This window comes from Coregonus lavaretus (assembly GCF_964263955.1).
Source record: "Coregonus lavaretus genome assembly, chromosome: 29".
In the NCBI taxonomy this organism is placed as follows: Eukaryota; Metazoa; Chordata; class Actinopteri; order Salmoniformes; family Salmonidae; genus Coregonus; species Coregonus lavaretus.
Window position 1 is genome coordinate 28,367,996 of NC_140016.1, and position 15,287 is coordinate 28,383,282.

Consider the following 15,287-nt stretch of genomic DNA (forward strand, 5'->3'; position numbering starts at 1 on the left):
TTGACCTTTTCTCAGCAATGGTCCTATCCTCATGAAATAAAGTGTTCGGTGATCCTGATAAGTTTGTCTATTACATGGAATACAAAGTATAACACCAAAACCACCGTTTCATTTTGTCCCCTAACAATAGGGAATCCCTTTTGGATGATAGCTTTCTAATTGATAAATTGCCTTGATGCATTGCCACAAATTAGACACAGTTTAGTACACAAAAGCTCAGTAAATATAATAATCAGTTAAATGCACAGAGGATAACTGTAAGTCGCTCTGGATAAGAGCGTCTGCTAAATGACTAAAATGTAAATGTAAATGAAACAAACCCTTTCCTCTTACCGGATTTCTCCCCCTCTTACTCTGCACTACATGCAGTAAATCCACCCATGGGGCATTATTTTATGACTAGGACCACCCACCCCCCAAGGCCAGGGTTATTGTCAAGGTTACCACTGGAACTTGCATGTGCAGTTTGCACGCAAGCAAGGGGTTGGGGACATGGAGGGCTGACACACACACACACAGGCCTTCGTGCCTTTTGACAGAGAAAAGCAACAGAGTGCGGCAGAGGAGATTGTAGCACCTAAAAACAGCACTTCCTGTCTCAGTCTTTCACATCAACTTTGACTAAGGAGGGAAAGAACTGAGAGCATAGGCAAAACTTGGACGACCGACCAACTCCACCACAAAATGACACCTAGAGCCCAAAACACACCATAATTCAGACTCTACCCTTCTTCCAAGTCAAGACTGCAGGATCTACAACTCATGGGACATCAATATTCACAGTCAAACTTGCTCAAAGCAATACATTGAAAGCCAAAGCCCAAAGACTATGTGAGGTGCTCTGATAAAAACTACTAAGTGTGAATTTTAGCATGCTCACTAAAGGAATTCAATGAGGTGTGGACTGACATGAGAATGATACTACCCAGACATTACACAAACACGCACAAACATTTTGAAAACAGTTCCCCTCCCCTTGTCTGGTTCTCTGTGCCCTGATGTGGGCAGGCTGTGGGTTAGGGGCAGGGCTTGGCAGGGGCATGCTGGTTGTCCAACTGCTGCCAACTAGATCCTTGCCAGCGTTGTCAGTAAATAATGCCACTTATGCCAGTATGTGTGGCAAGCCAAAAAAGAGACGGACCAACTGCTGTATGATACCAACACCTGACCATCCTGACACCTAGCTTGGTGTGTGACGTGTTTGTGTGTGTGTGTGTGTGTGTGTGTGTGTGTGAGTGAATGACAAACAATTATAGGCAGCTATGAAGGTCATGCAAAGTTGTTAATTTAATTTACAGACCATACAATTCTAGGTCTAAATAAAGCCATAACACACAAAACGAACCTTCATGTGACTGACCAAACAGTCACCCATATTCCCTAGACTGTGTATAGAGAAAACAGTGGGAACACAAAAGCCTACTTCACCTGTCTTTGTTCTCTCTATCTAAACATGCAACACAAAATGATGTTATACCACTTTTTGTAAAGTCCTGTGTTTGTTCTCTTTGGAGGCCAGGGACAGGTTTCCCAATAGCGATGGAACTTAGGTTTACGTGTGTTTTAACAATGCATCTTTCCTACAACGGCCGAAGATGTAACATGTGTTTCCCAAAACACCACGCAGAGAAAACAGACTAAGTGCGTCGTTGGAGCATGTGTCGATACTGAAAGAAAGGCATCGCTGCTCTCAGATCAGCTTTCTCAATTCACATCTTACCTTAACATTAAAATTATTTCACAATACTGACGATGGATCAGCTCCTAGAACGATATTACCACCTACGGATGCGAATATTGAGGTGGCTTATTCTAATGCTTACCCAATAAAAATGTACTTAATCACTGATTTTGTACATCATTGCGCACGTTAGGCTGCACATCATGAAATACACTTAGTGTAAAAAACATTAGGAACAGCTGCTCTTTCCATGACATAGATTGACCAGGTGAAAGCTATTATTCCTTATTGATGTCACCTGTTAAATCCACTTCGATCAGTGTAGATGAAGGGGAGGAGACTGGTTAAAGAAGGATTTTTAAGCCTTGAGACAATTGAGACATGGATTGTGTAGGTGTGCCATTCAGAGGGCGAATAAGAAAGACAAAGGATTTAAGTGCCTTTGAACTCCGCACTGCTAAAGAGAGTTAGCTCCGCACTGCTAAAGCTAACTCTCTCTCCTCTGCTCTTGTCCTTCTAGACCTGTCTGCTGCCTTTGATACTGTGAACCATCAGATCCTCCTCTCCACCCTCTCCGAGCTGGGCATTTCCGGCGCGGCTCACTCCTGGATTGCGTCCTACCTGACCGGTCGCTCCTACCAAGTGGCGTGGCGAGAAGCTGTCTCCGCACCACGTGCTCTCACCACTGGTGTCCCCCAGGGCTCAGTTCTAGGCCCTCTCCTTTTCTCCCTATACACCAAGTCACTTGGCTCTGTCATATCCTCACATGGCCTTTCATATCATTGCTACGCTGACGATACACAACTAATCTTCTCCTTTCCCCCTTCTGATAACCAGGTGGCGAATCGCATCTCTGCATGTCTGGCAGACATATCAGTATGGATGACGGATCACCACCTCAAGCTGAACCCTGGCAAGACGGAGCTGCTTTTCCTCCCGGGGAAGGACTGCCCGTTCCATGATCTCGCCAACACGGTTGACAACTACGCTGTGTCCTCCTCCCAGAGTGCGAAGAGCCTAGGCGTGACCCTGGACAACACCCTGTCGTTCTCCGCCAACATCAAGGCGGTGACCCGATCCTGCAGGTTCATGCTCTACAACATTCGGAGAGTACGACCCTGCCTTACACAGGAAGCGGCACAGGTCCTAATCCAGGCACTTGTCATCTCCCGTCTGGACTATTGCAACTCGCTGTTGGCTGGCCTCCCTGCCTGTGCCATTAAACCCCTACAACTCATCCAGAATGCCGCAGCCCGTCTGGTGTTCAACCTTCCCAAGTTCTCTCACGTCACCCCCCTCCTCCGCACACTCCACTGGCTTCCAGTTGAAGCTCGCATCCGCTACAAGACCATGGTGCTTGCCTATGGAGCAGTGAGGGGAACGGCACCTCTGTACCTTCAGGCTCTGATCAGTCCCTACACCCAAACGAGGGCATTGCGTTCATCCACCTCTGGCCTGCTGGCTCCCCTTCCTCTGCGGAAGCATAGTTCCCGCTCAGCCCAGGCAAAACTGTTCGCTGCTCTGGCACCCCAATGGTGGAACAAGCTCCCTCACGACGCCAGGACAGCGGAGTCACTCACCACCTTCCGGAGACATTTGAAACCCCACCTCTTTAAGGAATACCTGGGATAGGATAAAGTAATCCTTCTAACCCCCCCCCCCCCCCCCCAAAATTGTAAAGTGGTTATCCCACTGGCTATAGGGTAAACGCACCAATTTGTGAGTCGCTCTGGCTAAAAGCGTCTGCTAAATGACGTTAATGTGCCCTTGAGCAAGGCACTTAACCCTAATTGCTCCTGTAAGTCGCTCTGGATAAGAGCGTCTGCTAAATGACTAAAATGTAAATGTAAATGTAAACAGGGTATGGTGGTAGGTGCCAGGCGCACCGGTTTGTGTCAAGAACTGCAACGCTGCTGTGTTTTTCACGCTCAACAGTTTCCCGTGTGTATCAAGAATGGTCCACCTCCCTTTTCATTCAGTTTCTCCCTTTTTCTCCAAAGGACTTGGACTCTGTGTGAGACCTCTAAAGGCAGTGGGGGACTATAAGTGTCTCCTGAGATCTGCCCTTATGCATCCCACTGGAACGGGGGAGAGAAAGAGGAGAGGAGGAGAGAGAATGAAGGGTCATTCCAGATTTCCATCGCTCTCGGAATCACCCCTCCTCGTCTGTGTGTGCACTTAAGAGTGGACAAAGGCAAGTGTACACTTGATAGCGGTATGGATAATGCCACAGTGCACACATTATACATGTACTACAGCTTGGAAAATGACACCAACCTTGATAAGACCAGTCTCTGTTTCCTAAAACATTGACTTTGGAGACCAAATTAGATTAGGCTAAACAAAACCACAGCAAAAGCTCAATCAAAAGCGAAACAGAGCATGGGACTGCAAGGATGTCTACCAGGCAGCAAACAATTGTTGTGTGTGTGTGTGTGCTACTTGAGGACATGACCGGGCATGTGAGCCTGAGCCCCGGTAGTCTTCGAGTTTGTGTGTGTGTGAGCTGGACATGAGTCACCAAGAAATTACTGTATGAGCTGTCTGCCCTCTGTGTGTGTGTGTGCGTGCATGTGTGTGGCCTGGAGTGGTTTGAGTGAGTGAGAAAGTGTGTATCTTAAGTATCTTGTGTGTGTGTGTGTGTGTGTGTGTGGTGGCCCAGCAGTGACAAACCAACTTTCACATCTCCCAAGAGTTATCGTGCTCCAGGGAATTCCGTGAGCCAAGTCGCATCAGACAGAAAGCCACTGAGGAACTAAACAAGGAATTGGTGTTTGAAAAAGAAAAGAAAACAAAAGATTCTCCAGAATTGTCTGGGAAAAGATGTCTGTTCATAAGATCTACCTAACTAGTTTTATAAAGAGAGAAGCCCTTGTCTTCATCTTGAGTCATTCGACCACTTTCCCATTACCTAATTTGTTGACTCACGCTCTCCTGTGAGATCGATCTACCAATTGATTCATGCATTTGTTTATCAATAATAATTTCTTATTCAATCCCTTCATTCCTGGGGAACATTGACCTATCGGACACTGTTGATATTAAATTGGCATCTGCCGAGTGGCAAGGTTTAGTGCAGTGTTATTCAGCCAGCTCACATAGATTGAAACAGCCCTCAGCCCCCATTGGAATAAATGTATCAAACAAGCTTCTGTAATCACGTTTAGCTGTTTGCTTGACTGAATTAATTTGCCCGAGTGCTGGCTCAGAGGGGCACGTCAAGTAATACTGACACACACACACACACACACAGCAGAGCAATCTCTCCCCGTTTCGCTCCCGAGTTAATTGCCATCAGTCTGGGAGTCAATATCAGACACACACACTCCAGTCAACCGCACATGACAGTAGAGAGGATGCAAAAGCCAGAAACAAGGCCTTCAACAGAAAACCGTGGTAATGATGATGATGATGATGATGATGACGCTGAGGAGAGAAAGAGGATGATGTCTTGGCAGAAAATAGCGTGGGGGGGGGGGGGGGGGGGTCACAGAGAGGAGTCACAGTTACTCAACAATTAAGTCAGAATAGGAGGTATGTTATCAGTCTTAATAAGCTACAGTGCACACACCCCTTCCCCACTCCTTGCCTTCCCTGGTAATCATAAAGTTGTTGGGGAATATATGTCATTATTGTGATATGATGCAGTGAATTTGTTGGAGTTGATTGATTTCAGAATACAGCTTTCTTCACATTAGTCTATGCTTTACTCTATGTGCCTAATGTATCCTCTCTGTAGCACAACCTAAACATAGCCATCAGGAAAGTGTAAAGACCCCAGGATAAATTGTCGAATTGTTATATTTGGACTGCTATTATTATATACTTTTTTAGGGGGTGGATGAGCTTCAACATTGCAAATAGATTGCGGCTTCTATCAACGTAATTGTCTGCATAATTTCTAATCCCCCATATTTCTTTAATATATAAATATATACACACATATACATATATAGATGCCTCCCGAGTGGCACAGTGGTCTAAGGCACTGCATCGCGGTGCTAGCTGTGCCACTAGAGATCCTGGTTCGAATCCAGGCTCTGTCGTAGCCGGCCGCGACCGGGAGACCCATGGGGCGGCGCACAATTCGTCCAGTGTAGGGGAGGGAATGGCCGGCAGGGATGTAGCTCAGTTGGTAGAGCATGGCGTTTGCAATGCCAGGGTTGTGAGTTCGATTCCCACGGGGGGCCAGTATGAAAAATAAAATAATGTATGCACTCACTAACTGTAAGTCGCTCTGGATAAGAGCGTCTGCTAAATGACTAAAATGTAAATGTAAAATGTAGATATATACACACATATATACAGTGGGGAGAACAAGTATTTGATACACTGCCGATTTTGCAGGTTTTCCTACTTACAAAGCATGTAGAGGTCTGTAATTGTTATCATATGTACACTTCAACTGTGAGAGATGGAATCTAAAACAAAAATCCAGAAAATCACATTGTATGATTTTTAAGTAATTAATTTGCATTTTATTGCATGACATAAGTATTTGATCACCTACCAACCAGTAATAATTCCAGCTCTCACAGACCTGTTAGTTTTTCTTTAAGAAGCCCTCCTGTTCTCCACTCATTACCTGTATTAACTGCACCTGTTTGAACTCGTTACCTGTATAAAAGACACCTGTCCACACACTCAATCAAACAGACTCCAACCTCTCCACAATGGCCAAGACCAGAGAGCTGTGTAAGGACATCAGGGATAAAAGTGTAGACCTGCACAAGGCTGGGATGGGCTACAGGACAATAGGCAAGCAGCTTGGTGTGAAGGCAACAACTGTTGGCACAATTATTATAAAATTGAAGAAGTTCAAGATGACGGTCAATCACCCTCGGTCTGGGGCTCCATGCAAGATCTCACCTCGTGGGGCATCAATGATCATGAGGAAGGTGAGGGATCAGCCCAGAACTACACGGCAGGACCACGTCAATGACCTGAAGAGAGCTGGGACCACAGTCTCAAAGAAAACCATTAATAACACACTACGCCGTCATGGATTAAAATCCTGCAGCGCACGCAAGGTCCCCCTGCTCAAGCCAGCGCATGTCCCGTCTGAAGTTTGCCAATGACAATCTGGATGATCCAGAGGAGGAATGGGAGAAGGTCATGTTGTCTGATGAGACAAAAATTGAGCTTTTTGGTCTAAACTCCACTCGCCATGTTTGGAGGAAGAAGAAGGATGAGTACAACCCCAAGAACACCATCCCAACTGTGAAGCATGGAGTTGGAAACATCATTCTTTGGGGATGATTCCAGGTGACTACCTCATGAAGTTGGTTGAGAGAATGCAAAGAGTGTGCAAAGCTGTCATCAAGGCAAAGGATGGCTACTTTGAAGAATCTCAAATATAAAATATATTTTGATTTGTTTAACACTTTTTTGGTTACTACATGATTCCATATGTGTTATTTCATAGTTTTGATGTCTTCACTATTATTCTGCAATGTAGAAAATAGTAACAATAAAGAAAAACCCTTGAATGAGTAGGTGTGTCCAAACTTTTGACTGGTACTGTATTTATAAAATAAATATGGGGGATTGGAAATTTGAGTCTACATATAGATTTTAAAAACATATATATTTTCCTCTATTCTTTTCCCCTAACCCTACCAACCCTCCCCTAAATGGAGTAAACTAATGGACAACAACACTTAGGCTTCTACTTCCAACTTATACATAACAGTGCGTTTGGAAAGTATTCAGACACCTTCCCTTTTTCCACATTTTGTTACGTTACAGCCTTATTCTAAAATTGATTAAATAAATAGATGTCCTCAATCTACACACAATACCCCATAATGACAAAGTGAAAACAGTTCAAATTTTAGCACATTTATTAGAAATAAAAAAACAGATACCTTATTTACATAATTATTCAGTGCCTTTGCTATGAGCCTTAAATTGAGTTCAGGTGCATCCTGTTTCCATTGATCATCCTTGAGATGTTTTTAAAACTTGGAGTCCACCTGAGCTAAATTCAAAAAGACACACACTTGTTTATATAAGGTCCCACAGTTGACAGTGCATGTCAGATCAAAAACCAAGCCATGAGGTCGAAGAAATTGTCTGTAGAGCTCTGAGACAGGATTGGGTCGAGGCACAGATCTGGGGAAGGGTACCAAAACATTTCTGCAGCATTGAAGGTCCCCAAGAACACAGTGGCCTCCATCATTCTTAAATGGAAGAAGTTTGGAACCACCAAGACTCTTCCTAGAGCTGGCCGCCTGGCCAAACTGAGCAATCGAGGGAGAAGGGCCTTGGTCAGGGAGGTGACCAACAACCCGATGGTCACTCTGACAGAGCTCCAGAGTTCCTCTGTGGAGATGGGAGAACCTTCCAGAAGGACAACCATCTCTGCAGCACTCCACCATCAGGCCTTTATGGTAAAGTGGCCAGAGGGAAGCCACTCCTCAGTAAAAGGCACATGACAGCCCACATGGAGTTTGCCAAAAGGCACCTAAAGGACTCTCAGACCATGATGAACAAGATTCTCTGGTCTGATGAAACCAAGATTGAACTCGTTGGTCTGAATGCCAAGCGACATGTCTGGAGGAAACCTGGTACCATCCATACGGTGAAGCATGGTGGTGGCAGTATCATGCTGTGGGGAGGTTTTTCAACAGCAGGGACTGGGAGACTAGTCAGGTTCGAGGAAAAGATGAATGGAGAAAAGTACAGAGAGTTCCTTGATGAAAACCTGCTCCAGAGTGCTCAGGACCTCAGACTGGGGTGAAGGTTCACATTCCAACAGGACAACGACCCTAAGCACACAGCCAAGACAACGCAGGAGTGGCTTTGGGACAAGTCTCTGAATGTCCTTGAGTGGCCCAGTCAGAGCCCGGACTTGAACCCGATCAAACATCTCTGGAGAGACGTGAAAATAGGTGTGCAGCGAAAGGTGCTTCAACAAAGTACTGAGTAAAGGGTCTGAATACTTATGTAAATGTGATATGTACGTTTTTTATTTGTAATACATTTTGCAATGGGGTATTGTGTGTTGATTGATGAGGGGGGAAAAAACAATTTTATCAATTTTAGATTAAGGCTGTAACGTAACAAAATGTGGACAAAGTGAAGGGGTCTGAATACTTTCCAAATGCACTGTAACTCACCACACCTTTCCAATCACAAAAACACACACCCCATCTTCAATCACAACCACACTCCCCCCACATATACACCCACACATACCCACATACTGTGACTTCTATGTCTTCTGTTTGCTGTGTGTTTATCTACCATGTTGACTCCTACCTAATTTCGGACTTTTGAGTACTTGTGTTCCAGTACCTTATATTATTTCAATAATTGTCCTTCTACTACTGTCTTTTATCTATTTATGAATACTATAAATAGAGAGTCGAATACTAATTATTTTTACAACATTCCCTATTTTGAATGGTATAGTGTATTTGTAGTAGTATTTGATTGTTTTCCTATTTCTATTATAATCCCTACCATGGATAGTATTGGGTGTTCCATTATTCGACTGCTCTATGGGAACTTTGCATTATTTAGAATAGCCATGGAGTAGTCTTGGAACAGTCAATGTACAGTTTATCGACTATGAGAGCTACACGTTTCCCTTTTAATCTATTCACTTTGAAGAGTGGGTACAGAACTTTGCACCGTTCTGCAATTTCCTTCGGGAACTGATAATTAATGCCTATTTTCATGCCAGCGAGTCTTGCCCAGGCTTTAAAAAATTATTTATCCTTAAAGAATGCAAATTTGGCACTCGTATCGCTGTCCTCTCTGTCCGAAACGATATACATGTTGGAGTTTGATCGACAGTATCACCTGGGATCTGTAGTGCTTTAACCAGGAAATCTTTTCTTGCATAGATCTAGTCTGTATTTCAAGTAAGGCTTCTCTCAGAAACATGTTTTCTTTTTTAAGTTCTTTAATGTCAGTTTCAATAGTATTGACTGTACCTTTTAGCTTGTTTGTTTCTTTCTCCATTGTCGCGGCTTTTTCGTCACACATCTCGAGGCCTTGAACTCCTCTATATCTTTACTGACTAGTTCAAGTATGCCAAATTTATCATTTATCGACTTTAGCAAGTCGATTTCTATACTTACCGTTCCAGGTGGTGAAAAGCATAAATCATCTGTGTCAGTCGAGGAGTCTCGTTTTCTTTTGGGAATTGGTTCTCCATGCTTACTCTCCAACATGTTTTGGTGTTGACTGTGTTGGTTGTTTAATTTCTCTAGCCTTAAAATGTGTTTTGTTATCCAGATTGAATGTTATTGCCCACAAGTATATGAGTATGTGAAGTGAAGTGCTAATATTTAGTCAGATTTACAGATACAGTGGGGGAAAAAAGTATTTAGTCAGCCACCAATTGTGCAAGTTCCCCCTACTTAAAAAGATGAGAGAGACCTGTAATTTTCATCATAGGTACACGTCAACTATGACAGACAAAATGAGAAAAACAAATCCAGAAAATCACATTGTAGGATTTTTTTATGAATTTATTTGCAAATTATGGTGGAAAATAAGTATTTGGTCAACAACAAAAGTTTCTCAATACTTTGTTATATACCCTTTGTTGGCAATGACACAGGTCAAACGTTTTCTGTATGTCTTCACACACTGTTGCTGGTATTTTGGCCCATTCCTCCATGCAGATCTCCTCTAGAGCAGTGATGTTTTGGGGCTGTCGCTGGGCAACACGGACTTTCAACTCCCTCCAAAGATTTTCTATGGGGTTGAGATCTGGAGACTGGCTAGGCCACTCCAGGACCTTGAAATGCTTCTTACGAAGCCACTCCTTCGTTGCCCGGGTGGTGTGTTTGGGATCATTGTCATGCTGAAAGACCCAGCCACGTTTCATCTTCAATGCCCTTGCTGATGGAAGGAGGTTTTCACTCAAAATCTCACGATACATGGCCCCATTCATTCTTTCCTTTACACGGATCAGTCGTCCTGGTCCCTTTGCAGAAAAACAGCCCCAAAGCATGATGTTTCCACTCCCATGCTTCACAGTAGGTATGGTGTTCTTTGGATGCAACTCAGCATTATTTGTCCTCCAAACACGACGAGTTGAGTTTTTACCAAAAAGTTATATTTTGGTTTCATCTGACCATATGACATTCTCCCAATCCTCTTCTGGATCATCCAAATGCACTCTAGCAAACTTCAGACGGGCATGGACATGTACTGGCTTAAGCAGGGGGACACATCTGGCACTGCAGGATTTGAGTCCCTGGCGGCGTAGTGTGTTACTGATGGTAGGCTTTGTTACTTTGGTCCCAGCTCTCTGCAGGTCATTCACTAGGTCCCCCCGTGTGGTTCTGGGATTTTTGCTCACCGTTCTTGTGATCATTTTGACCCCACGGGGTGAGATCTTGCGTGGAGCCCCAGATCGAGGGAGATTATCAGTGGTCTTGTATGTCTTCCATTTCCTAATAATTGTTCCCACAGTTGATTTCTTAAAACCAAGCTGCATACCTATTGCAGATTCAGTCTTCCCAGCCTGGTGCAGGTCTACAATTTTGTTTCTGGTGTCCTTTGACAGCTCTTTGGTCTTGGCCATAGTGGAGTTTGGAGTGTGACTGTTTGAGGTTGTGGACAGGTGTCTTTTATACTAATAACAAGTTCAAACAGGTGCCATTAATACAGGTAACGAGTGGAGGACAGAGGAGCCTCTTAAAGAAGAAGTTACAGGTCTGTGAGAGCCAGAAATCTTGCTTGTTTGTAGGTGACCAAATACTTATTTTCCACCATAATTTGCAAATAAATTCATTAAAAATCCTACAATGTGATTTTCTGGATTTTTTTTCTCAATTTGTCTGTCATAGTTGACGTGTACCTATGATGAAAATTACAGGCCTCTCATCTTTTTAAGTGGGAGAACATGCACAATTGGTGGCTGACAAAATAATTTTTTCCCCACTGTACAATATGTTTGGTTATGGAAATTATATTTAAAAGAGGTTTAGATGGTACAATGATTCTCTACACAATGACTGCTTGTTTTGTCACATAAACTGAAATTAGGTGAACCAGGAGATGGCGGAGCGATTTCTGCATAGTGCATCTTTAATCTTCATGTGCAGGGTCCTAACAGAATGAACAAATGACGACGCATCCAAAGCTCAGGGGCACACTGCACAAACCCAACACAGTGAAGGTGCACTTCCATTGTGGTGCTAAGTGTTTGTACAGTGGCTTGCGAAAGTATTCACCCCCCTTGGCATTTTTCCTATTTTGTTGCCTTACAACCTGAAATTCAAATGGATTTTGGGGGGGGGGGTTTGTATCATTTGATTTACACAACATGCCTACCACTTTGAAACAAACAAGAAATAAGACAAAAAAACAGAAAACTTCAGCATGCATAACTATTCATCCCCCCAAAGTCAATACTTTGTAGAACCACATTTTGTAGCAATTACAGCTGCAAGTCTCTTGGGGTATGTCTCTATAAGCTTGGCACATCTAGCCACTGGGATTTTTGCCCATTCTTCAAGGCAAAACTGCTCCAGCTCCTTCAAGTTGGATGGGTTCCGCTGGTGTACAGCAATCTTTAAGTCATACTACAGATTCTCAATTGGATTGAGGTCTGGGCTTTGACTAGGCCATTCCAAGACATTTAAATGTTTCCCCTTAAACCACTTGAGTGTTGCTTTAGCAGTATGCTTATGGTTATTGTCCTGCTGGAAGGTGAACCTCCGTCCCAGTCTCAAATCTCTGGAAGACTGAAACAGGTTTCCCTCAAGAATTTCCCTGTAATTCTTACCAGTTTCCCAGTCCCTGCCGATTAAAAACATCCCCACAGCATGATGCTGCTACCACCATGCTTCACTCTTTGGTATCTTTGTTGCCTCTCTGATTAATACCCTCCTTGCCTGGTCCGTGAGTTTTGGTGGGCGGCCCTCTCTTGGCAGGTTTGTTATGGTGCCATATTCTTTCAATTTTTTAATAATGGATTTAATGGTGCTCCGTGGGATGTTCAAAGTTTCTGATATTTATTTATAATCCAACCCTGATCTGTACTTCTCCACAACTTTGTCCCTGACCTGTTTGGAGAGCTCCTTGGTCTTCATGGTGCCGCTTGCTTGGTGGTGCCCCTTGCTTAGTGGTGTTGCAGACTCTGGGGCCTTTCAGAACAGGTGTATATATACTGAGATCATGTGACACTTAGATTGCACACAGGGGGACTTTATTTAACTAATTATGTGACTTCTGAAGGTAATTGGTTAAACCAGATATTATTTAGGGGTTTCATAGCAAAGGGGGTGAATACACATGCACGCACCACTTTTCCATTATTTATTTTTTAGAATTTTTTTCAACAAGTAATTTTTTGCATTTCACTTCACCAATTTGGACTATTTTGTGTATGTCCATTACATGAAATCCAAATAAAAATCCATTTAAATTACAGGTTGTAATGCAACAAAATAGGAAATACGCCAAGGGGGATGAATACTTTTGCAAGGCACTGTATTGGCTCCTGAGAAGAATGGTCTGCAGCTTTTCAAGGGGTCGATACCATCTGTGTGAAACCAACTAGAAATAGGCATGAGTCATGACCCTATCAAGTTTCTATCAAATGTCCAGGGAATTTGGCAGCTGCTCATAATAGGGAAAAACGGCTGAATTTCAGATCTACCATAGTAATCGATTGGGAATTTTTCCTCGTGACATTTTTGTAAGATTTGTTTAATCATTAATCATGACATCATGCATTGGAGTTCCCAACAACATTGTGAGAGGCAGTGGCTTTCAAGTTCCTCTTTACATGTATAGAGACTTAATCAAGTGACTTCTGTGCAGAATTGCGTGACTAATTACCACTATAGAGGAATATATCAATAGTTCTGATTTTGTTTGTGATATCCTCTGAGTGTTTATGCAACACTTGGCATGGACCAAAGGGGAGTGCAATGCTTCCAACACTATTGGGGCTCGATGAAAGACCTGTGTGTGAACTGTCAATACATACAGTATACCAGACAGCACTTTGAGGGACTCTGGCTGCGTTTACACAGGCAGCCCAATTCTGATCTTTTGCCCAATTATTGGCAAAAGATAAGATCGGTCAAAATACCAATTAGTGGCAAATGATCAGAATTGGGCTGATAGCCTGTATAAACAGTAGCCTATCAGCCTAGGAACAGGCAAGTCTGCTTGCCCAACAACTTCAAAACACTCAAAACAAAGCTCCATAAATGTTTAAACCAAGTGGAAAAGATCCATCCATTGCCTACATACAAAATGCACTGGCACCTGAAGCTTGAGGTTACATTTTTCCTCACAAACATTGTATCAGAATTCACTATCTACAGCTACTTTGTTTCAATATTGCTGCCTGAGATGCGCACTTTGAGCAATCATCTGATTCATAATGTCAACACTATGTCCATACAATGGAAAGGATACCACAATTACTCTGCCCGCGCAGGCTGAGGAATATAAAAACGCATGTCTTGGGGGCCTTTAAAATGATGTATTTATCAACATAATCTGTTCAATGTAGGCAAAGGTTGCAAGGAAAACGCATGACAAAGGTAGAGGGGTCTGACACTGGTGCCACCCGGTGAAAACGTTAGACTATTCCTCATGGTCGATGGATAACAGGAAATTGAAATATCATACACCAACACCAGCTGTTTATTTCCAAACACAGTTACACGATATCAGACCGATATTGTGTAGTTCGTCTCCAATAGCAGACGAAATCTATCAAATCGCCTAAACACGCCCCCGCCTCGTGGTGTGATATAGCGGCTACTTTACCTTTGGAATTGCTGAATGCAGTGTACCAGGAGAGCGAAATGAGTCCGCATAGACCGAACAATACGACCGTTAGGAAGGTGCCATTTCGGAGCCTCATCTCCGGATCCCCGGGCTCATGTCCGAACCGGGAGTGCGGGGTATCTGGGCTCTCTCAGCTCGTTTGCGGAACTTCCAGTAGAGAAATGCCTCTTCACTCCTGGCAGTCAGAGCCGAGGCTGGGTTTGTTATTGCGCGGCGATCTGCCCTCGGGTTGACTACTCATTTGCACAAGCAGGGAGGGGTTGCCAGAAAAGTGTGTGTGGGGGGGGGGTATTTTTTCTCTCTCGCCTATCCTCGAGTCAGTGCGGACGTAGTGGTTAAGAGGCATGCCATGTAGTGTTGCGACTCTGCTAGTGGGCGTTGGGAAATGTGTGAGGCAGCAGCTCCAGGTTGACTTTCATATCCCAGTCTTCATATTCATACTTCATATCATGAATCTTCATATTTCGCTCATGAATTGAATGTCATATGTGCCGAGGTAGCCTACAACTGCTTCTCCATATTCGGGGGGGGGCAAGAGGCCAAAATGTAATAGCCTTATCAACACACTTCGCTGACAAATGAGATATAGTGCTTTAAAGCTGCAATAACTTTTTGGGCGACCCGACCAAATTCACATAACAAATTCTATATAATGTGTTATAGATAGACGCTCTTATCTATAGCGACTTACAGTTAGTGAGTACAAACATTTATATATATATATATATACTGGTCCCCCGTGGGAATCGAACCCACAACCCTGGCGTTGCAAGCGCCATGCTCTACCAACTGAGCTACACGTGCAGTATTTCTGTGCTTCCGTTCTTAA

General features: G+C 43.6%; 1 protein-coding gene across 1 annotated transcript in view; it reads right to left on the reverse strand.

Moving 5' to 3' along the window:
* Window positions 1–14,849, reverse strand: part of mgat4b (alpha-1,3-mannosyl-glycoprotein 4-beta-N-acetylglucosaminyltransferase B) — a 245,132-nt gene extending 230,283 nt beyond the window's left edge. Inside the window, exon 1 of the mRNA XM_084147355.1 lies at window positions 14,438–14,849. Coding sequence (XP_084003481.1) covers window positions 14,438–14,534 — 97 coding nt within the window. The 5' untranslated portion in view covers window positions 14,535–14,849. The remainder of the gene's footprint in view (window positions 1–14,437) is intronic.
* Between the last annotated feature and the right edge of the window lie 438 nt (window positions 14,850–15,287).